Source organism: Aspergillus welwitschiae, assembly GCF_003344945.1.
Source record: "Aspergillus welwitschiae strain CBS 139.54b unplaced genomic scaffold BDQ94scaffold_14, whole genome shotgun sequence".
Classification (NCBI taxonomy): domain Eukaryota; kingdom Fungi; phylum Ascomycota; class Eurotiomycetes; order Eurotiales; family Aspergillaceae; genus Aspergillus; species Aspergillus welwitschiae.
The window spans coordinates 640270-660563 of record NW_020798708.1 but is presented as its reverse complement, the minus strand read 5'-3'; the positions used below and the strand labels follow the sequence as shown (position 1 = coordinate 660563).

General features: G+C 48.4%; 6 protein-coding genes and 3 non-coding genes across 9 annotated transcripts; 3 read left to right on the top strand and 6 right to left on the bottom strand.

Moving 5' to 3' along the window:
* Positions 1-272: 272 nt before the first annotated feature.
* On the top strand, positions 273-2067 carry BDQ94DRAFT_170028 (cytochrome P450; the record flags this gene model as incomplete). Its single annotated transcript, XM_026771396.1, has 5 exons — positions 273-1079; positions 1131-1448; positions 1505-1615; positions 1673-1839; positions 1896-2067. 5 exons carry the CDS (start codon positions 273-275, stop codon positions 2065-2067), a joined length of 1575 nt encoding a protein of 524 aa, XP_026626989.1.
* A 224-nt stretch (positions 2068-2291) lies between these two features.
* BDQ94DRAFT_t132 lies at positions 2292-2364 on the bottom strand. Its single transcript has one exon. It is a non-coding gene; the product is annotated as a tRNA-Lys (tRNA).
* A 758-nt stretch (positions 2365-3122) lies between these two features.
* BDQ94DRAFT_t135 lies at positions 3123-3195 on the top strand. Its single transcript has one exon. It is a non-coding gene; the product is annotated as a tRNA-Lys (tRNA).
* A 236-nt stretch (positions 3196-3431) lies between these two features.
* yvc1 (putative potassium ion channel Yvc1) lies at positions 3432-5786 on the bottom strand. Its single transcript, XM_026766134.1, has 5 exons — positions 5651-5786; positions 5264-5591; positions 4273-5207; positions 4076-4216; positions 3432-4026 (listed from the first exon to the last, which is right to left on the bottom strand). The coding sequence occupies exons 1-5, from the start codon at positions 5724-5726 to the stop codon at positions 3593-3595; spliced, it is 1914 nt and encodes a 637-aa protein (XP_026626988.1). The 5' UTR covers positions 5727-5786; the 3' UTR covers positions 3432-3592.
* A 224-nt stretch (positions 5787-6010) lies between these two features.
* On the bottom strand, positions 6011-7068 carry BDQ94DRAFT_142990 (uncharacterized protein). Its single transcript, XM_026766133.1, has one exon. It carries the CDS (start codon positions 6450-6452, stop codon positions 6201-6203), a length of 252 nt encoding a protein of 83 aa, XP_026626987.1. The 5' UTR covers positions 6453-7068; the 3' UTR covers positions 6011-6200.
* On the bottom strand, positions 6011-7820 carry BDQ94DRAFT_142989 (translation initiation factor eIF2 subunit alpha). The gene is made up of 4 exons (XM_026766132.1): positions 7565-7820; positions 7324-7486; positions 7047-7254; positions 6011-6990 (listed from the first exon to the last, which is right to left on the bottom strand). The coding sequence occupies exons 1-4, from the start codon at positions 7640-7642 to the stop codon at positions 6513-6515; spliced, it is 927 nt and encodes a 308-aa protein (XP_026626986.1). The 5' UTR covers positions 7643-7820; the 3' UTR covers positions 6011-6512.
* A 3481-nt stretch (positions 7821-11301) lies between these two features.
* BDQ94DRAFT_142988 (SulP family inorganic anion transporter) lies at positions 11302-14106 on the top strand. The gene is made up of 4 exons (XM_026766131.1): positions 11302-11792; positions 11857-12486; positions 12557-13073; positions 13136-14106. The coding sequence occupies exons 1-4, from the start codon at positions 11446-11448 to the stop codon at positions 13832-13834; spliced, it is 2193 nt and encodes a 730-aa protein (XP_026626985.1). The 5' UTR covers positions 11302-11445; the 3' UTR covers positions 13835-14106.
* On the bottom strand, positions 14072-17144 carry BDQ94DRAFT_159257 (kinetochore complex Sim4 subunit Fta1-domain-containing protein; the record flags this gene model as incomplete). The annotated part of the gene is made up of 5 exons (XM_026769054.1): positions 14072-14856; positions 14950-15240; positions 15755-16350; positions 16413-16916; positions 16990-17144. The coding sequence occupies 5 exons, from the start codon at positions 17142-17144 to the stop codon at positions 14072-14074; spliced, it is 2331 nt and encodes a 776-aa protein (XP_026626984.1).
* A 978-nt stretch (positions 17145-18122) lies between these two features.
* BDQ94DRAFT_t131 lies at positions 18123-18193 on the bottom strand. The gene has a single exon. It is a non-coding gene; the product is annotated as a tRNA-Gly (tRNA).
* Between the last annotated feature and the right edge of the window lie 2101 nt (positions 18194-20294).

Here is a 20294-nt window from a genome sequence, read left to right as displayed (position 1 = left end):
TGACTGGTCATCGACGACAGCCCCCGCATCAAGGGGCCCCTCACATAATGCAGAAGGATTCAGCTGCGCCCATATTAGATTGACTCTGTTGCAGAATGATGACTTACTTGCGAATGTCAATCCGAACCCCTTCGGTATCTGGAAAAGATAGTCTAGACTACCCGCTATTCTGAAGGATAAGGAGCATTCCACGGCAGTGTCCTTATTCTTATATCCCTTACTCCAACTGCGCGGTACGAATACAGCAATAAATTTGAAAGCCCGCTGACACGATGAATATCCCACAAGGGTTGCCGACGCTGAAGTGGAGCGGCATTGTGAGCATAGGCCTTACAAGAGGGGCATTTGTATGCTTATTTGCCATTTTTGTCGTCGCCTACGTCGTCGGACTTGTCTTCTATCGACTCTGCCTCAGCCCCCTAGCTAAGTTCCCTGGTCCCCGGTTGGCCGCCGCGACAGGGCTCTATGAAACTTACTATGATGTGATTCGCGACGGTCAGTTTACCTGGCACATCGAGCGTTTGCATCAGAAGTATGGTCCCGTAGTGCGCATCAATCCATGGGAAGTCCACGTGAAAGACGCGGACAAGTACAACACGCTGTACTCAGGACCGACGCGGAAGCGAAACAAAGATGCTTGGTTCTCGTTCGTTGGATGGCCCCAGGCGATAGTCTCAACAGAACAACACGCATTGCATCGCACCCGACGAAGCGTGTTGAGACAATTTTTCAGTGATCAAGCCATTCTGTCTTCAGAGCCCCTGATCCGGGCGAATATCCAGGCTTTGTGTCGTCATTTTCGCAGTGCACAAAGCAGACACTATAGCTTGGAGCTCCATACCGCGTTTTTATGTTTTACAAGTGACACTATATCACAATATGCATTCGGGAAACGGATCGGCTTTCACTCTCTGGACCAACCGGAACTGAGTACGGCTAGCAAGACGAAGTTGAACTCTACATTTGAGCTTGTTCAAACAACAAGACATTTCCCCTGGCTCTGCAAGCTGGCACACGTCTTTCCTTGGCCAGCAAAACTTCTGAATGCGGATTTCGTCGGGGCCTATTTACAGGAAAAGGTGAGAGTTACATCTGCATTTGGAATCTTAATTAAGCTAATTGGAATCCAGGAAGTCCAAGACATGGTTCGCAAGACCATAACGGAACGTGATACAGGGAGCAGCGAGGAGCATAGGGCAATTTATCCTGCGATTCTAGACGATGAGAAGGTACCTGAGGACGAGAAAAAGTTCTCACGCCTGACTGATGATGCGATCTTTCTGCTGCTTGCCGGTACCGATGCGCCAGGAAGAGCCTTGGTCATGAATTTATATTACATTCTACAACACCCAGAGGTGTACGAAAGAGTCCGCGCTGAATTGTGTGCTTCTTGGACAGATGCCTCGACGGAGCCGCGACTTACAACGTTAAAGCAGTTGCCTTATTTCGTATGTTCCCCTTCTTCAGAATGAACGCTCATGACGAATGTCTAATTGTGCATCAGACCGCCGTGTTAAAGGAGGGACTGCGATTGTCCGCTCTCGTCACCACACGCCTCCCACGTGCCGCGCCGGATGAGATCTTGCAATTTCACGGATGGGAAATTCCACGCGGGGTAAGGCAACTTTCCTCTCCTCTTCTGCGCTCAAGCAAGGGCTAATGAATATGCCAGACTCCTGTGAGCATGACCACCTATTTCATCCTCCGTGATCCAGAGATCTTTCCCGAGCCGTCGCGATTCATCCCTGAGCGCTGGCTCCTAGAGCCAGAAGACTTACGAAAGCTGGAGCGTTACCTTGTTCCATTCTCCAAAGGGACCATGGGATGCCTGGGTCCAAAGTAAGTTGTCACACAAAGAAAGTCTACCCGTGCAGACAGAAGCTAATTCAGAGCAGTATGGCTTGGGCATGGCTATATTTGGTTCTCGGGACACTCCTGCGGAAATTTGAGATGAAACTTCATGACACCACAGAGCGGAATGTCGAGATGGTCCGAGATAAATTCCTCGGGCAGACGGAGCGTGGAATGAATCGGGTTCAGATCAAGGTTTTGAGGGAGTATGCGTGAGGACGATTGAATCCATTGTTGTGCCTCCGAGTTAAGGCCTATTATACACATGTAAGCTGGATATTGTGGGCGTGTAAAATGCAAGGCCACTGATTCGAGAAGGTATGTCCGCTGACCGTCTCGACATCATGTCAAAAAAGCTAGATACATGTCCGTCCATCTGATATTTAGCACTGGGATACGTAAACAAGCGTTATCTAAATAACAAAAACAGCAAAAAAGAAAGCCCAACGCGGGGCTCGAACCCGCAGCCTTGAGATTAAGAGTCTCACGCTCTACCGATTGAGCTAGCCGGGCTAGTTCGGTGAAAGACAGTGTTTAATTAAGCTATATATTCCAGGTACCCACGCTAATGCAGCCTTCCCACCGCCCCGGGAGATATGCTCAAGTCGAAGCAGACACATAAATACCCTTTCAGTCTGGGTTCATCCTGTTGCAAGCACTTCTCGGTATCCCAGATTTATTGCAGGCCGTTCTCGTCATGTTTTCCACGTATAATCGTCCACTCAGTATGTTCTAGCTGACGATGCACGTTGAAATTAGGGATATGGGGTGTGCTGCCTATGGACGGGCCATCCACCGCCAGCATGCGGCAGAGGAGTATTTACGACTCGCCAACCGGCTTCGTTTTCTACCTTTGCTTCTGCTACTGTTTTGCTTGCTACTTTGTGCATCGTGTCGTGGTAAAGTTGTCTGTAGTTCGCTTTCCCTTGCACGTCAGCTGTAAGATAACCCCACGTATTGAACCCTAGTACCAGTTTGCAGGTGCGGATGCAGCAGTTCCAGGCGTTCAATATATATTACCACTGGGTTGCAAGCCAGTTGTTCAATCATATTGCCTACAGTCATAACCTCATGAGCCCATACCAGTACCAGTGAGAAACCTTGTTCTAGATTGAAATAATTGGTAAAAAAATCCACCAGCAGTCGTCAAAGATAGGTGGCAGGCCCAAGCTTTCCGCAGAAGAGGAGATCCAGTCATCGAATACTTGACCTACCAGATTATTGACGTAAGGAATATGTAGCATACTAAACCAACCTCTTCCACCGAACTAGCCTGGCTAGCTCAATCGGTAGAGCGTGAGACTCTTAATCTCAAGGCTGCGGGTTCGAGCCCCGCGTTGGGCTTTCTTTTTTGCTTTTTTCACGTTCGCTTCAGGATTCTCTTGGGTGCTCTCTCCTTTCATCATCATAATATTTTTTTTTTTTTTACCCCTTGTTACAACACAAAAACGGGACCAAGATGTGTTAAGTAGACATAGGCTTGTTAACACGACAAAGACACTTCTTTTTTTTCTTAATTTATTTTGCTTTGGAACACACCCTACATCGTCCTCAACATACGACAGTAGTAAAACCTGATGCTCGTAGATACGTATCTGTATGCATTGATATATATACCTAAGTATGAAGCGAAGCAGAATATCAACCGGAAGACGACTGTCGACTGTCACAAAATGTGGTGAAGCGTATAGATCATAAACACCAAGAACCAAAAGACAACTGACCCTCCCCAGAATGACGCTCATTCCGGATCCACGATGGTTGAGCTTGACTCCCCAAGCATCATACTCTTCCCAGCCCTCTCTTCAGCCAATACCCTGACTGTCTCGGTAAGTGACATGACCTGTTCCTTCAGTTGTATGATCTCCAACGTGGTGCCGTCAATTTGAACATTCGGGGTGGTTTCCCGCACAGTCTGCGTCCAGCTATCGTCGAGATCAAAGTCGACTTCCTCGGCGGCGTGTTCCCATTCCTGCACGTTATCATCGTCCTCTTCACCGCGCCGACGGTTCCACCTGATGCGTCTTGCGTCGCGCACCTCGAAGAACGCCGTGATAACGAGGATGGGTGAGTATATAATGCCCATGATGACATCGTTGAGCTTGGCGTAGTATTGCCTTGGTAGCCACCATTCAAACGGGAGCACTAAGAAGATGATCTCCAACAGATTGAAGGCTAGTTTAGGCGTTAGTCATGGCTATCAGAAATAGTAAGCTAAACATACGAGGTATAAAGACATTCTCATCCGGCGCGCGGACGAACTGCATGGTTTTCTGAGCGAAGATGGCCATGTACTCATCAATAGCATTTCCCGAGATATCCTCGTAAGCACTGTTGTAGAGCGCGATCAGGATATTCAGCAGAACTAGAGCGGACCGAATCAGCCTGGCAACCAAATATTATACCCAAGGGGATACCCACTGGTCATTACAACGAAGTTGAAAACGTAGTAGAGGATGATTCCGAACGGAAAGGCGAAGTCTTCAAACGTGCTGAATTCTGGGCTCTGCATGACACTGTTCGCCATTCCTTGCACAATACCTCTTACGATGGGAGTATCGTCATCTACTTGAGCCATGCCGATGAATGCCTGGAAAAAGCCCGCAAGAACGACAAAGAGAAGGGCAAAGAAAATCAAGCTCTCCTTCATCATAACCCTCAAAACCACGAACATAGCACCGAAAAAGCGGAAGGAATCGAGATAGAGCATCATGCGCATCCAGAACATGGGCCCCGCAAATGCCAGAAAGTTGTAGCTCAATTCATTCAGACTTTGTCTTTCCGCATCGTGAACAGATTGAGAATGCGCCAAGGCAGCAACACGCAGGAAGAAAGACACGGCGAGAATTGCGTAGAGCGTAGAGTTGAAGGCGTTCCAGAAGTCTAAGTAGTGCCAGCCGACCTTCCAGAGTTTGGCTACTTCGTCGCAGATGAAGGCAAGGGTCATCACATAGAGGATCCCCTCGACGGCATCTAGGTCACCGGTGGGATTTACTGTGTTGATAACCTGAGTATAGAGTCCGAGATAGACGAGGGAGAAGAAGATCTGGCAGATGTTCTGATATAGAGGCGTCCTCATCCGATCTGGGTGGAAGTGAACCGAAAAACTCGTGTTGTCCCTCTCCAGGTAAGGGACAAAATTGGTTGGATTGCCCTCTTGCTGGCAGAACCATCCATTCCACAGGTATCTGATACACTTTTGATAACCCGAGGAGCCAATGACCCTCAAAGCATGCAGATCAACAGCGCGCTCGATGACATTTACTGGCATAGTCTCCCCACCATCGATGAAGATCGAATACCGCTTAAGGAGAACATTGATGAGTAAATTGTCCTGATCTTCCTCGGTTTCAATGCTATATCAATTTAGTCAGCAAAGGCTCCATGATAATGTTAGGAAAGGGTGTACTACATCCTCTTCGCTATGACCTCACAAGCAAGGGCTCGGCGCTCATGTAAATCGGAATCCCAGAGCTCTTCCTCGGCCTGAAGCTTGAACCAACGCAAACAAACGAGTAGACAAAATGGAACACAGGCCTGCAGGTCCTCACCTCCTGCTAGACGGGCTGTCTGAATTACATTCTTGGTGATGACCCGACTATTCGGACTGACAATATCACTCTCATCTAGCTCGCAAGGGATGACTTGCTCCAGCTGATATTTCAGACGAAGAGCGACTTTTGTCACCTCCTTAGAGGGAAGAGTAGAAGAGACTTGGTCATCTGTAAAGGCAGGAAGCACTATGAACCCTGTTAGCCGAGAGCACGTTGTAGAGCGGCTCCGCAATCAGATGACGTACATCGGTGTTGTTCCATATGCAGGCGGTGGCGGGTCCGCCCCGTGTCGGTGTTGAAGATATCTCGCCAGTGGCCCATTTCTTATGGCCTAGAGGAATAGATCGATTAATAGAATAGCAGCACTGGTTAGATTTTCACAGGCGCCGAGAGGGGGACTCAGGAGGGAGACTCAGAGCTACGGTCTATTTAGTTGTAAGTCTTTCAAGACTAACTCGGCCAGGCCGTGCGCCCCACCTCTTAGCCGCTCACCCAAACCACCAATGAAGGTGCCATCCCCAAGGTGCAAACCATACAGGCGGTCAGGATACTACTACTGTTACTGAGCAGCAGAGCGAAATGATCGACCTGCTCCTTAAACGTCATCCGGAAGAGAAGGACTTATAAATCAGTATCTGAAACGGCCACTGGGGTTGAACCGTTCGTTGATCAAAGAAGCTTATGTACATCAAAACGTGGGAGGGCTCCTGTTGGGCTAAAGCCACTCACCAACAGAGAGTCAAGCAACATCCACTGATCAACAATACAAGGGACAATGTGCATGTCATTATCACCTTATGGGAAAGAAAGGCCTTTGGATGGGATGAGGCCCTTCCGATCGTCTTCATACCCCGCCGATGATCTCGATTTCACCCGTCGCACATCGCACATTAAACCGTACTTGCGTCTCATAAATCGTGTCATGTCCAGAAACTCTATTGAACTTTTTTTCCACGCCCTACCCGACACACGTATATGATCGCCTTCAATCTCCAGTCTGCGATACCCTCCAACACCAGTTCGTGAAGCGTCCTGCTTGTTTCTCATGTCGCCGTCGAAGCGAACCCTCAAGCTTCACACGCTGTCGCTAAGCTTGCCGCAGGCAATTTACTCGGGAACGCCCTCATCGCTCTCGGACATGCTCTCGTCGCCGCTGACTTCCATGTTCTCACGCTCACGCTTCTCCATGAGCTCCTGAAGAGCAGCATCATCGTGCTCAGTAACAGCCTTGGGAGCCATCTTAACGATGCAGCCACCGCCAGACTCCTTGATCCTGGCCTCGATCCTTTGAATGGCCTCCTCGAGCATCTGAATACCAATAGCCTTGTCCAAGCACTGGCTGGTCAAGACGTAGAGTGGCGGGGCAACCAGCTTAACCTTGATCTGGGTTTCAGGGGTGTTGTTGGCCTCGGCGGTGCGCAGGGCATCCTTGACGGCATCGATACCGTCGTAACCGAAGCAGGTAACCTCAATATCGGCACGGACCTTGGTCGGGTGAGGAGTAAGTCTCTTGCTGATGTAGTGCGTCAACTCCTTCTTCACGGACTCGCTAGGGAATTCAACCTCGTTCCACACGTCGGGGTTCCTGTGATGTTATGAGTACTCGGTCCGCGATAGCCTTGAGTCGAGAGGTTTCCTTACGTGATGGAGATCTTGAACGCATCGTGGGAGTGTCCGTATTTGCGGTTCAAAGGCCATCCGATCTGCTGGTATAGGGTCTCAAGAGGAGTCTGAGTGGCCTCGGCAACGTGGCGCATGATGGAGTGGACTGCCTTGCTCTTGTTGTATCTTTCCTCGCACTTGACAACATCTTCGGGAGAAACTCGACGCTTGGAAAGATCAATGTAACCTAAAGACGTGGAGAAAAAAGAGTCAGTAAATTGACGCTGATATTGTCATCCAGAGGACTCCGACTTGCCCTTCTCCTTGTCCACACGAAGCACGATGACGACCTCGTTACGGCCGATACGAATAAGCTTCTGGATACTACGGATACGTCTGCGCGACAATTCGGAGAGCAGAATCATGCCGTCGATGTTGTCATACTCGAGGAGCTTAACGTATGCGCCCATTTCGGCGATCTGTGAGGGGTGAAAAGACAAGTATTAGAGGATGTTTTCGAACCCTGAAAGAACCACATGACCTGTAGCAATGCATACCTGCTTCACATTGACCATGACATAGCTGTCAACCTCCGGATACTTCTCCTCGTAGAAACGGCAATTTGTCAACGACATTTTCGGCGGGGTTGCGCCTTCTGCTAGGCAAAGCTTCGGGACTGTTCAAGGGCTGATGAAAGGCTGGAAATCGACAAGGTATCCGAGACAAAATGGCCTCGAGAGAATACCTGCGTAGAAGAATCCGAAAGGATGTGAGGGAGTTGTGAGGTTGGATTGAAGACTGCCACTATTGGGGATCACAAAGCACAATTCGAAAAACCCACTTTCGGCCTCGCGGTTGAGTCATCACGTGCAGGGCTCAAAAGTCTCACCGCCCGGCAAAATGCGATGATGCATTGATAGGCCTATCCGTGCCCGCAGACAGGCTCTATTGTCCTGACAAGACTAAAAGTACTTCTGCCACCGAGGTATTCAACAGCCTTCTTTGATAATCTGATGGAATCTATCAGCAGATTATGGGTCTGACACAGCAGTATCAAGCAACTACCCTGAGTCTTTAGCCTATACGCCCATTCAGAGAATGGCTTTTGAATTTCTGGGAGATCCTCTAATTAGTAGTAATCGTCTAGTAGTACGACATTCTTCGAAGACCAGCGCTACGAGATCATTGCTTTCTGCTTATACCCAAGACGGCCACTTGACAAGTTTGAAGTGCGGCGCTCTTGAATTCATTGCTTTCAAGAGCTCCAAACTAAGATCCTCTTCGGCACCCCAGAAATTGGCCCGAGCCTAAACTATATTCCTTATCGTCGACCAGGTATACTATGCTTGGATACGGAAAGTAATACATAGTACGTAAAAGTAAAGAATGTTCGGATTGTTGCTCAAGAATAGTGGACTCTCCGAACATTGGCTATGCAGACTCGGCACCGAAGGCTGCTTATGACGAAGGCAATACTAGCCTTGAAGGCAAGACAGCGTTAGCTGGAGCAAACTAGTGTGGAGGTAATCCCTGCTTGCACCCCCCAACCTGAAAAGGAAAGTAAAAATAGTATAAGTCAGCATACTAAATTATGTTGCACTGTGAGACACCGTTGGAATATTCGATGGATATGATTAGTGAAGAGATATCAGAATGCTTAGCATGACGCTTGTGGTTGACTGGTATGTCCATTCCAACATGAGGCTTGTGAATGGCATGATTGAAGGCCTACCCACGCCTAAAAGTAATAGTAGAAATAGTATGAAGTCCTCCTGTACGCATTTTATACTTTGACTCAAATAATCAAGATTTTTGTTTCCAATGCTACCACTATGTTTCGGAAATGTGACCATTCTGAAGTTTCTTATATCTCAAGGATTCATGAGTTTTCTAGCTGGGAAAAAAAAGAAAAGAGAAAAAAGGGAATCAAGTAATTATGCCTATGCCTTTCAGGTGCGGGGGTTTACTCCTAGAAAGGAAGCACCGAAACATTTACAGTAAAAGCCTCGATCAGTAGAACAATACACGCGACAGACAGTCCTTGAATCTCGAACGATATATTACGAGCCGGACATTCAGCTCTACTGCCAGATTTAAGCATCGAGATAGTAAACTTCGAGAAGTATGAACCGCTAGTAGCCTTACCTACCATTACAATTCTTCCCAAGCCAAAGAGAATAGTTCATCTGACCTTGCCAACCAGGCCGACACAGATCTTGAACAAAAAAATGGTGGCAGACCGCACTTGACCAGCTATACGAGGCAGGGCGAGGTATCTTCTCTACACGATAATCTCTTACCGGATAGACATGATTGGTGACATTAGAGTCGGCCGAGTATATCACGGCCAGTGAGACCACTGGCAGATGGAGGATAATCCGAGATGGAACATCAATACAAAATTATATGACCTTGATGCACCCAGCAGGTTAATAATGCAAGGCTCTTTCTGAAGAAATTCTCAGCGGGGTAGCCGCTGCAGGACCATTAATACTGGGACAACTATGTAACCTAGGTTGTGTCTTTTATAAGATTAAGTGGAATGGCACTGGTGGCTGCGAAAATTCAAATATATAGTAGCTGCAGGAGAAGTGGAAGTAATGATTCTGAGTCAATATTATAAGGTGTGGCCTGCTTTGCAGCTGGAATTTTGCTAGACAATTTAAAGCCATCCGGCTCTTTTATCATCGTATACAGATGGTGTGGACAGGCATAATGCTGATAATATTGACCTTATTCATAAGAATACTGGTGAATTACTAGCGCTAATTAGCTAAGGTATCAACATTCCTGCTATATGGCTAGGGGGCGAATAGAACAAGCATACTAGGCTACTGGAAGCCTCTGGCCACCAACTCACGAAACCCCGGAGTCCAACGTGCCACCCTCAACTTCCTCCTCACCAGGAGAAAGCAAGAAATTGTATGATAGACTGGGCCCACCAGATGCGGAGAGAAGAAATCATGGAAAGGGTAATGCGGTTGAGACCTGGCTGGATTTGCCTCGTTTCTTCTTGTTTGGTGCTTTCAACTGGGAAGAAAATGAGTATGATGAGCCAAGATCCATGACCTGCAACGTCACATCTTTGGCATTCTCTGGTGTCCATCTTGTTGCCTGGAACTGGGAATTCTTGTCAGACACTACCGCATGCTCTGGCGCATCTTTGGCCCTGATAAGTACTATTCCAGGGGTCTTGCTGGTTTACTGTGCGACGGGTTTAGGGTGAGCTATAGAGCGACTCTAAAGGTGATGAAATTTGATTTTTCTGGTACTTTCTTGTTTCTCTTCGATGCTGGCCGCTGTTTACAAGACAGAGCAATGGTGTCATTTCTTTCCCCATTTCGCTTGAACCTAATAGTATCGGCAAAATAAGAATTCAGAAACCCACGCTCTAGGAAACCATAATACAAACTAAAAGGAAATCCAGCCTCAGGAAGCTGGGGACCGAAATAAACGATATAATAAACGATCAAATGTAGAATCTGGTATACAGCCTCATATAGGTCATAGTTCTATCTCATTTGCCCGAGGCCGCTATTGTAGTCCACTGGGATCATCGGGCTGGCTTGGCCCGTGCTAGAGGCCCACCAACAGTTACTAAGCGAAAACCGAAGATTGGCTAACCCCATCATCATTGCAGAACAACTCATCTTTGAAGGATCGAATATATTGTAGGTAGGTACTTACGTGGCGTGGTCTGAACCTACACTAGTGGTCAATTATTTAGATGGTGGTGGTCGTCATTGAAGAGCCTGTTGTTAAGGAGTGTAGAACAATGGCCCTCTGGGCATAAGGCAACCCATTGGGTAAGCATTACATGCAGATTGCTTGAATCAGAGGGCAACCGCTGTGTGTAACATCTTCAGTTGGATGCCCAATTACCCCAACGTTCGGCAATACCTTCTGAGTCTGTTGTAGACTAGTCTGCTGTATATTATCCAGATCAGTCACAGACAGGGCGGAATGTGCTGACTTGAAGGGAGAACAAAGAAAGTTATGTAAGCTAGGAGTGGGTTCTCCAGTTTTAAGTATGTTTATCTCCAGGGTTCGAACGTCATCGACGCCTGTCTCAATTTTTAAGCTAGATCGGAGAGTGTGTGAGAGAGCTTGCAGGGCAAAACTTTGCCCGTGCATCAGCCTTGCGAAATAAAATATCTTGGTATGCTGAACTTTCAGTTCCACCGCCAATCAGGGCCTGCTTGTTTCGTCCGAAAACTTACGATTCCGCTAACGATGGACTTATCTTAGCCAACAGCCACCGCTCCTTGCGCTAGCAATCGTGTCTCGCAAATCGCTCAACCACAACTGTGCTTCCTTTCTTCCCTATCTTCCCTCGTCGCCGAAGTCGCCATTCCTTATGGCGTTTTCTGCGACATTACAGCGTGCATTGTCTGTTTGATTCGATCGTGCTTTTCACCCCGGGTTTCTCCGAATCAACATGACGGATCCCAATCCGCAGGGCGGACACCTCGAACACCGCTCTTTGCGGGATTGGCTTGCCAACTTCTTCCGAGCACCTTTGTCAAACAGTTCTGCAGATTCTCCGCCTGAACGGATTCCCGAGACCTTAGAACCGAATGATAGAACCCGCTTGTTGAAATTGGACGATGGTCAAGGTCCCGCATACGGTACAAGAGATGGTTTATCGACGCCGCAGGTTGACGGTGGGCCTGAAGGACATATTCGGAACGGGAATGGAAGCCCGACGTTCGTACAAGGGCCGGAGAACCTGCCTCCCAGGACTGGGTCAGGCCTGGCATGGCCTGTGAAGAACCATAAGACTATGTAGGCTTGGACTATACGGCCTCTTGGCTTTGGATTCAGGACGTAACGACTGATTGAGACACAGGTACCTCTCATACTACATCCCGTTCTTCAACTGGATCACACAATATCGCTGGTCTTTCCTCCGAGGCGACTTAATTGCAGCCTTGACAATCGCGTCAATCTACATTCCCATGGCCCTATCTTTGGCTTCGAACCTCGCCCATGCACCAGCCATTAACGGCCTTTACTCATTCGTTTTCATGCCACTGCTTTATGCAATTCTAGGAAGCAGTCCTCTGCTCGTTGTTGGTCCGGAAGCAGCTGGGTCGCTATTGACGGGAACAATCGTTAAAACTAGCGTCAAACAAGGCCACTCGCAGGAGGATGATGAGGCCGCAAGCGCAATGGTTGTAGGCATAGCCACTGCCATGGCAGGAGCAATGATACTAGTCGCTGGACTGACTAGGCTGGGTTTCCTGGACAATGTACTCAGTCGGCCTTTTTTGAGAGGCTTCATTACTGCCATTGGCTTTGTCATCTTTGTTGACCAGCTCATCCCGGAGGTTGGACTGGCAGACTTGGCCAAAGAGGCCGGTGTCAGTCATGGCAGCACAGTGCAGAAGCTTGTCTTTCTTGCTGGGAATATCAAAAGCTGTCATGGTCTTACAGCTGCTGTATCCTTCGGAAGTTTTGCAATCATTATGCTCTTTCGGTATGTACCATGTCCCCACCTAGCGTGTAGGGGAGATACCTGATTGCTGACCCTGTGCTACCTGCCTCAGAACAATCAAAAAAGCACTAGAACCACGATACCCTCAGGTCGTATACTTCCCCGACCGTATCCTTGTCGTGATCCTCTCGGCCATTCTGACCTGGCGTCTTGGTTGGTACGAGCAGGGGCTGGAAGTTCTGGGGTCGGTTCAGAACACTGCCACTGGGCTCTTCGCCTTCAGGTGGCCCTTCCAAATCAAACATCTGAAGCATGTGCGCACCGCCATGAGCACCTCCTTCATCATTGCTATCCTTGGCTTCTTCGAGTCCTCAGTTGCTGCCAAGGGGCTCGGGGAGAGACGAGACGGGGTCCAAGGCATGTCTGTCAGTGCGAATAGGGAGATGGTTGCTCTGGGCGTTGCTAATGTGGTTGGGGGCTGCTTTATGGCTCTCCCTGCCTTTGGTGGATACGGACGGAGCAAAGTCAACGCCTCTACGGGCGCTCGCTCTCCTATGAGCAGTATCTTCCTCAGTATTATCACCTTCATTGTTATTATGGTGCTCTTGCCGTACCTATACTATCTTCCTGTGAGTTCTTCCCCAACACCTGTGAATACTTGACAAAACCCATATATTAATAACCACCATAGAAAGCTGTACTATGCTCTACGATATCGGTCGTCGCATACAGTCTTATAGAGGAATGTCCTCACGACGTTGCCTTCTTCATCCGGCTGCGTGGTTGGACAGAGCTTGCATTGATGCTTCTCATCTTCGTCTCCACTATATTCTACTCGCTGGAGCTGGGTATCGCGCTTGGCATTGGGCTCTCAATCCTGATCCTTATTCGCCACTCCACCCAGCCTCGCATACAGATTCTCGGGAAAATAGCTGGAACACCCGACCAATACGATAACGCCGAAATGCATGCGGAAAATGTGGAGCTCATTGACGGTGCCCTTGTTGTTAAGATCCCCGAGCCGCTCACCTTCGCCAACACTGGCGATCTCAAGAATCGCTTGCGCCGCCTAGAGTTCTACGGCTCAAATCGCGCACATCCGTCCCTTCCACGGTTGCGCCCCCCGGAATCAAATAAGAATGTTATCTTCGACGTTCACGGTGTTACGAGCATTGATGGCTCCGGTACGCAGGTCCTCTCCGAGATCGTTAATGATTACATCAATCTCGGAGTAAGCGTGTATTTCTGTCGGCTTTCGAACCGCAGCGTCTTCCGCATGTTCGAAAGAAGCGGCATAGTCGACCGGTGTGGAGGCATGTCTCATTTTGTCACCGGTGTTGATGAGGCGCTTCGGCTCGCTGAGTCGGAAGGCCATGCATCGGAACCTTGAAGGTTCAATTTTATGTGAAGCCCGGCGCTTCTCTCGTATAGATGTGCTACCTGGTCATGACCCGAACCTGTAAACGATTCACGACATTGCACGATACAAGACAGACGTTTAGAATGTATAGTCCCAGCATCCGTTAGATATGTTGTTGATAGCAGTCAAAACAAGAATCACCAGCGGTTTTCTTCCTTCGTGATTGGCTTGTTCGTGCAAATTTTCGTAGTCTGTGACCCTGATCTATCAGGATTTCTGGTTCTCGTCCTCGCTCATCTCAGCCCTACGCAAGGTATCGGAAAGCAACACCTCACAAGCCCGTAATGCAAGAAGATTTTTCCGATCAGCAGCGGTATTCGAGCCATCGTTGTCGCCTACTGGAGGTGCAGCAACCAGCTTGAGCTTCCCGTCTCCACCGAGCACGAACCCCCCGCAGGCGATCCGTGAAAGCCGCACATAATCTTGCTCCTTGGGGGTGGGCTCAGCATTGCCACCGCTCAAATCAAACTTCATTGCCAAATGCTCTTCCAAGTATGAACTGAGAACAGCCAGAACGTTCAACTCACTTCCAGTTCCGTTATTTCCAACATCAAGGAACCCGCCCAGTGAATCCCGTGGTATCGTAACGTTCAATGTACGCAAATCTGGCGAAACAGAGGCAGGAAACGATAGAGTGAGGTGAAGCTCTTTGACGATCTCGACTACGTCCATAGACCCGGATCCATCTTCGGAGTTCAATGTGTTTATGTATGTGTTCAAGGCTGTGCCTATAAATCGCGAGGGAAGACGAAGCGGAGAACAGTACGTGTCGAAGGTCGAAGACAGAAAAGAGACGAAGGTCTGTCGGAGAGGGGCAGGAAAGCGGGTCAGAAGGAGCGGTAGGTGCGTAGCATGTGTTTGAGTCTGAGAGCGCGTTCGAGTGCGAGGTTTTGAAGTGGCTTCGGTTTGGAATGCAGGAAGAGAGGACAAGGTAAGAAGAGCTGCTTTGTATGTTGCGTTTTCGTACTCCAGCTTCACGAGGATTCCTCCTCCTTGTGGGGAAGGCGTATGTGAAGGTGCTGAGCGTTGAGTCCGCGCTCGAGATTGAGGTCCGTCTGGCGCCTGAGACCCATTTTCAGGGTCACGTTCATGTCCAGTATCTGAGAATGAGAGACTGGATATGGATTCCCAGGTGCAGGATTGCAGCGCGCCGGTTCGGGAGAGGGAATCGTCGTCTGTCGTGGGCAATGGACCGCTGGATTGGAGGGCAAGCGGGAAGGAGGATGCGGTCAACTGATCGCGCAGTCTGGTCGCGTAGAATTTCAGAGCCGCGGGGTTGTTGACAAGGCTGTCGAAGTCTCTTCCGTGGTGAAGAGGGGAGAGACGGTGGAGTATCCACGAGGTGTTTAGTAGGCTTGTTTGTGCCATTGTGGTACCTTGAGGCTGGTTGAGAGTGTACAATGCATGTGAAGGAGTGGTGTATCACATATCGTGTTAGAATAGCACAATTGGAAGAGGTGCTCTCTTGTCGATCAGTAAAATGATGCGGCAGCTGTTTATTTAGTTGGGAGAGCGGAATGCCCTCGGCGCGACTATCTGTCTAATCGATGCTCCTTATCACGCAAACATTGCAAACATATTTTCCCGGAAAACAACATAGGGCATAGGGCTTGCTTACAATGTAGTGAAGGAAGCATTCTCGTTACAGATTAAGGGACCGATCTCAAGGCAAAAAAATCTCCATTTATATGTAATAGCCGCTGCTAAAATCGTTATGCCAAACGAGTAACACCCAGATGAGCAAAGAGCTCATGTCATGAAGATGGACATATTCTCCACCATGGAGTACACCAAAACCCCGATGAAACGCCTCGCCTTGTGAATGCAAAGAATGCAATGCTTGCTAAACCGACAGAATGCATTATGCACGCCATCCATCTGGAATGCGACAGTCTTGGCAGCTGAATAGGACAGGCAATCCTGTCCAAACCATGACGCGCTCTGCATGATGCGGCGCCGCCTTTCGTAAAGCCAATTCCTCCTTCACAACATCGAACCAGACATCTTCCACGGAACCATGCAGATGCACATTCGGGGCATTCTGGAAGACCAACATGTTGATGTCGTCCTTTTCATTTAATGTAATATCATTATGAAAATTGTGCATGAAGTCCTTTCGCTGCATCCGCTGATTGCCACCATCCCCGATCTCAGCGGAGAAGTACTCCACTATTCGGAGGAACGGCGATACTGTAAGCAACGATCCAATCCAACTGTCATCCGAAACCGTAGGCTCATCCGGTGGTACAGTGTACCGCAAGTATGAGACTAGAAGTTGCATGCAGTGATGTGTGGCTATGAGGGTAGGGGTGTCAGTAAAAGGGGGTGATCTGATTATCTTTACTTGCAAGTCCCGGTACATGGCTTTACGGATGTGTGGGGGTACAGGAACTGGCAAGCGTCCGGCTTCCCAGTCACGCAGAAGAACGTTAGTCTGCTCTCGCCTGGCAAGAGCATAGGTTTCAAGGAAGTATAGTGTATAATACCTGCATGAAGAGGAATGCGTTAGAAGAGCACTAAAACGGGAGGTTGGGAGGCCACTACTTACATGAGCGGAGCGAGATGAAACCATAAGCGCGCAGTAGTCCTTTGCACGAAGACACAGCGCTCAGCTTTGGAGGTGAACATGGATTTCATAAACGCCGGTTCGCTGTGCACAAACCGATCCATAACACGGTCTGCAAGGTAGCAGCAAAGCCTTGAACAAAGCGTCTGCCGGCGACGCAGGCCGGAAATATACTTGAAAGTGTATATGTGACCACCCTTAGCGCTTTTGGCTGGTGGAAACAAATCCGATAACAACACTGCATCATCCTCCGGGTTCCGAGTATATGTTCTTTCGCTATCTATTGGGGATGGAAGTGTTCCATGGCGACGTTGACGGAGGTATTGCCGGGTAATCCATTGTTCCTGCGAGTTAAGCAGCAGATAGAACGATTTGCAGACAAGCTTTAATGGTAGGAAATCCGTGACACCGCAGTGGGCGAATATCTTGATCTGAATCTCGACTGGGAGGAGATCCCAGGGGGAAGAAGTCGGAACTAGCTCCACACTGTAATAGTACAACGAGGGTATGTTAGTGATGAACACGCCATAAACCTTAAGCATAGAACTCGGAATCCAACGAGGGGCATTCAACATACACTGACGAGGACACTGATGATGAACCTGCAGCGTGCTTGGACAGATTATTCTTCTTGGCATCTGATTTCCTCCCTCTGTAATTGATGACAGAGCGCGCCTTCTTTGCCTGTAGCACCAAGTTGTGGAACGAACTCATCGTCAATCTCCAAAAGGCATAAGGAGACCAGCTCCGGCTTCAGGAACAGGATAGAAATGCTTGTCACCATGCAAATCCCCTGGTCAGTCTTCTCGTCGATCGATTTTAAGGGATTCTCCGCTTGCGCCTTTTCGGGTTCAGGGTAGATGACTAAGCAGGGCTGAGCAATTGTTGCTATTTTAGAAGAAACTCCAAGCATTGAAAGGTCATATGCGGGGTTCCTGAAATGCCCAGAATAATTGGTCGTTTGGAATGGCAACGACAAAGGGGCGGGCGTCAAAAATGGAGCAATAGTGGGAGGAAGGAGGAGTGCGCTCATCTGAAACTGAATCGGGGCTATCAGTCTGCTAATTTGCGGCTGTGCTTTAAGACATTGAGCTTTTAGTATCTTACATTGGCTACGAAACTCCCTGGAAACTCTACTATGTGTCAATGACTCCCCAGTTTATTGCGAAGTGCAATTATATTAAGTGGAATATCTGGTAAGAGGGCGTGTCACGCCGGTGTTGATACAATCGTTTCAATGGGGACTGCAGAACTCGACCTTACGTCATCTTGCAACAGGGGTACTCCATTCTGTAACTGCTGGATTTGGTTGAAGTGCGTAGCCCGGGCCCAGGCCATGGTGGCCTTAGGCCTGGGTTCGCGACATTCTGCGACAAGTCACAACGCCCCAAAGGGCTTTGAATATTGATGCCAAAGGACTGGCCAGAGCAAAGACTCGAAAACGCAGAGGGAGACGCTTGCACGTTATTCTGTTATCTACTATTATCGTGAAGCTCCCATTGTATCTTATGGTATTTTCAAGATATGACGTCTATGCTTCTTCAACCCTTACGGAGACATCTCCTGCCATGCCTTTGAGGAGGACTTAATTCTAGAGACAACGTTGATAGTTCAAATCAGAAAGATGGAACTGATCAAGGGCTAACAGGATAGGTGAGAAGCAGCCAAAAAAAATAATAATCAAAAAAGATGTGCATCATCCGTGAATCGAACACGGGCCTCATCGATGGCAACGATGAATTCTACCACTAGACCAATGATGCTATTGTATGAAAATGTTTGCAGCATTTTTGACCTATCAATAAGTATGACAACTTCATGTTAATTCTGCTTTCGACTTCACGACTCTGAGAATGAAGTATAGTCGACCCTGTAGTATACTAGGATAGGTGGCCGGAAAGTCGATACTGAAGAGACATCTGATAGTGCTTTCCCACCCATGTCTACGTGCAAAGGGTAGTGGCCTTGAATTCTGCAGCCAACTCTACAGAAGACCATGTTGAAGGTTAGGCTCTCTCTAAACACATCCAGTCCCAGGAAAAATATATATAGAGAGCCTCTAAAGTATAATTCTTATTCATGATCCTCACTTTTGTTGTTTCTATACCAAGCACATAAGAGAGTTTCTATAATATCTCCTCTATTCTGCCTATTTTCTCTAGTAAATCCTACAGCTTATACACAAGTGGGCAAAGCAATTCTGGCTTAAGCTTTGAAGATAGAATTATAAATCTCTTCAATTATCCGTGTAGTAACGTACCGCCTGTATTTGGAGAATAGACAGCTAAATATACGGAGCTGCTAATCTGGCTGAGGAAGTCAGAAATAGGTAGTAGTATGGACTCTGGCATGATCGGAAGCGCGCCGAAACAGAGGAATAGGTAAAGGTTTAGTACAGTATGCCATGGTAAAAGGTTGAACAGTTCGCCTTGGTGCTAACAATGGATTTCTACATTTTCATAAGCTACGCGGAGTAGACAAGATCATGCATTATGCATGATCTGGTGCAAACGATCGGGGCTTCCTATCTTCCGAAATAGCGACTATATTCAAGGACCCGCTCATACCAATGAGATACTACATAGTAATTTGGGCGAGAGCATCACTGACGAAATTTGATAAAACCAGTAGGAGAAAAGGATGAGGCCGCATACTGGAAGTTGAGCCGAGATTCGGGCTCAGCGTGTCTATGGCAATTTCCTGTTATAGTAATGATAACACTTCACTACTTCAGCGGAAGTATGCGCGCCGGCGGAGGTATGCGAATGACCCACCGGCTAAATTGAAAGTTCCTGGCGGGATTGCCTGATTCCTCTGGTTGTGATTTGACTGACGCTCTTGCCCATCCATGTCCTTGTTGCGTAGATAGTCACTCAGCGCTTCAAGTTTTTGTTTCCATTACATGATGACAACAACGTGTGAATGAAATACTCTCATTCGGGGCCATGAGCTACTTATGCTTCGAATCAGGTGTAAGAGACGAACATCGGAAGAATGGTAACATGGTGATTGGTCTCCCTATCGCCCAGTGTCGGGTCAGTTGAGCCTTGGCCCACAACCTGCAAAGGAAGCACTGCCTCAGTGCGCCCGATTACTTGGCGCCAAATACGTGGTGGGACCTGAACCCTTATCCTGTCCATAAGAGCCTCATTGTAGATCCACGGAGGTGTCAATTAAGAGCAATATTGTCACAAGCTCATGTCTATCGGATCAATTATGCCGAGTACAATTATAGCCAAAGTAGGATGCATGTTCTATGGTTCAAGAGTAACCATCCCCTGTGTAACGGTAATCATCGTCGTTGTATTTGGGGTGATTGCACAGCACAAACCTAATCCTTCGCCCGCTGATCTCAACACGAGATCGCCGACCGAAGTGTCGGGGAGGGCTGTGAGCTCTGGTGCCATGGGTCAACCCGGGGGGATGTTGGTCGCTAGAAAACATATAGAAAGACCCGGAGAGCTCACGTGGCTATTGACAGGACGGTATTGTGATGCCGGGGCAACGGCAGGGAGAGAAAAGCATGCCTGCCGGGTGATCAAAGCACATTGTAGTTGATTAAGTGGTCCCATCCATATGCTGCCCTATCGTGCTAGTAATCTCCAAGTCTCAGTATGGTTGGTGGAAGGAATCCGTGTGGTTCGCCTGCTTGCCGCATAGCCGTCTTCGTCTTCTAGAATGATGTAATTTGCATGGGTAGCAGCGTAGCATCGCAATATCAGAGGTGAGACTCAATTCTTAGCGGATTTAGTACCCTCTGGCACGCGCCTTTCGGCCTCGGGCACAGTCTAAGACATTGGCGCAGATTGGTCCGTCGTTGGATCGTAAGCGTGGCAGGGTCTGGAAAAGTGAGGAAACTTAGGA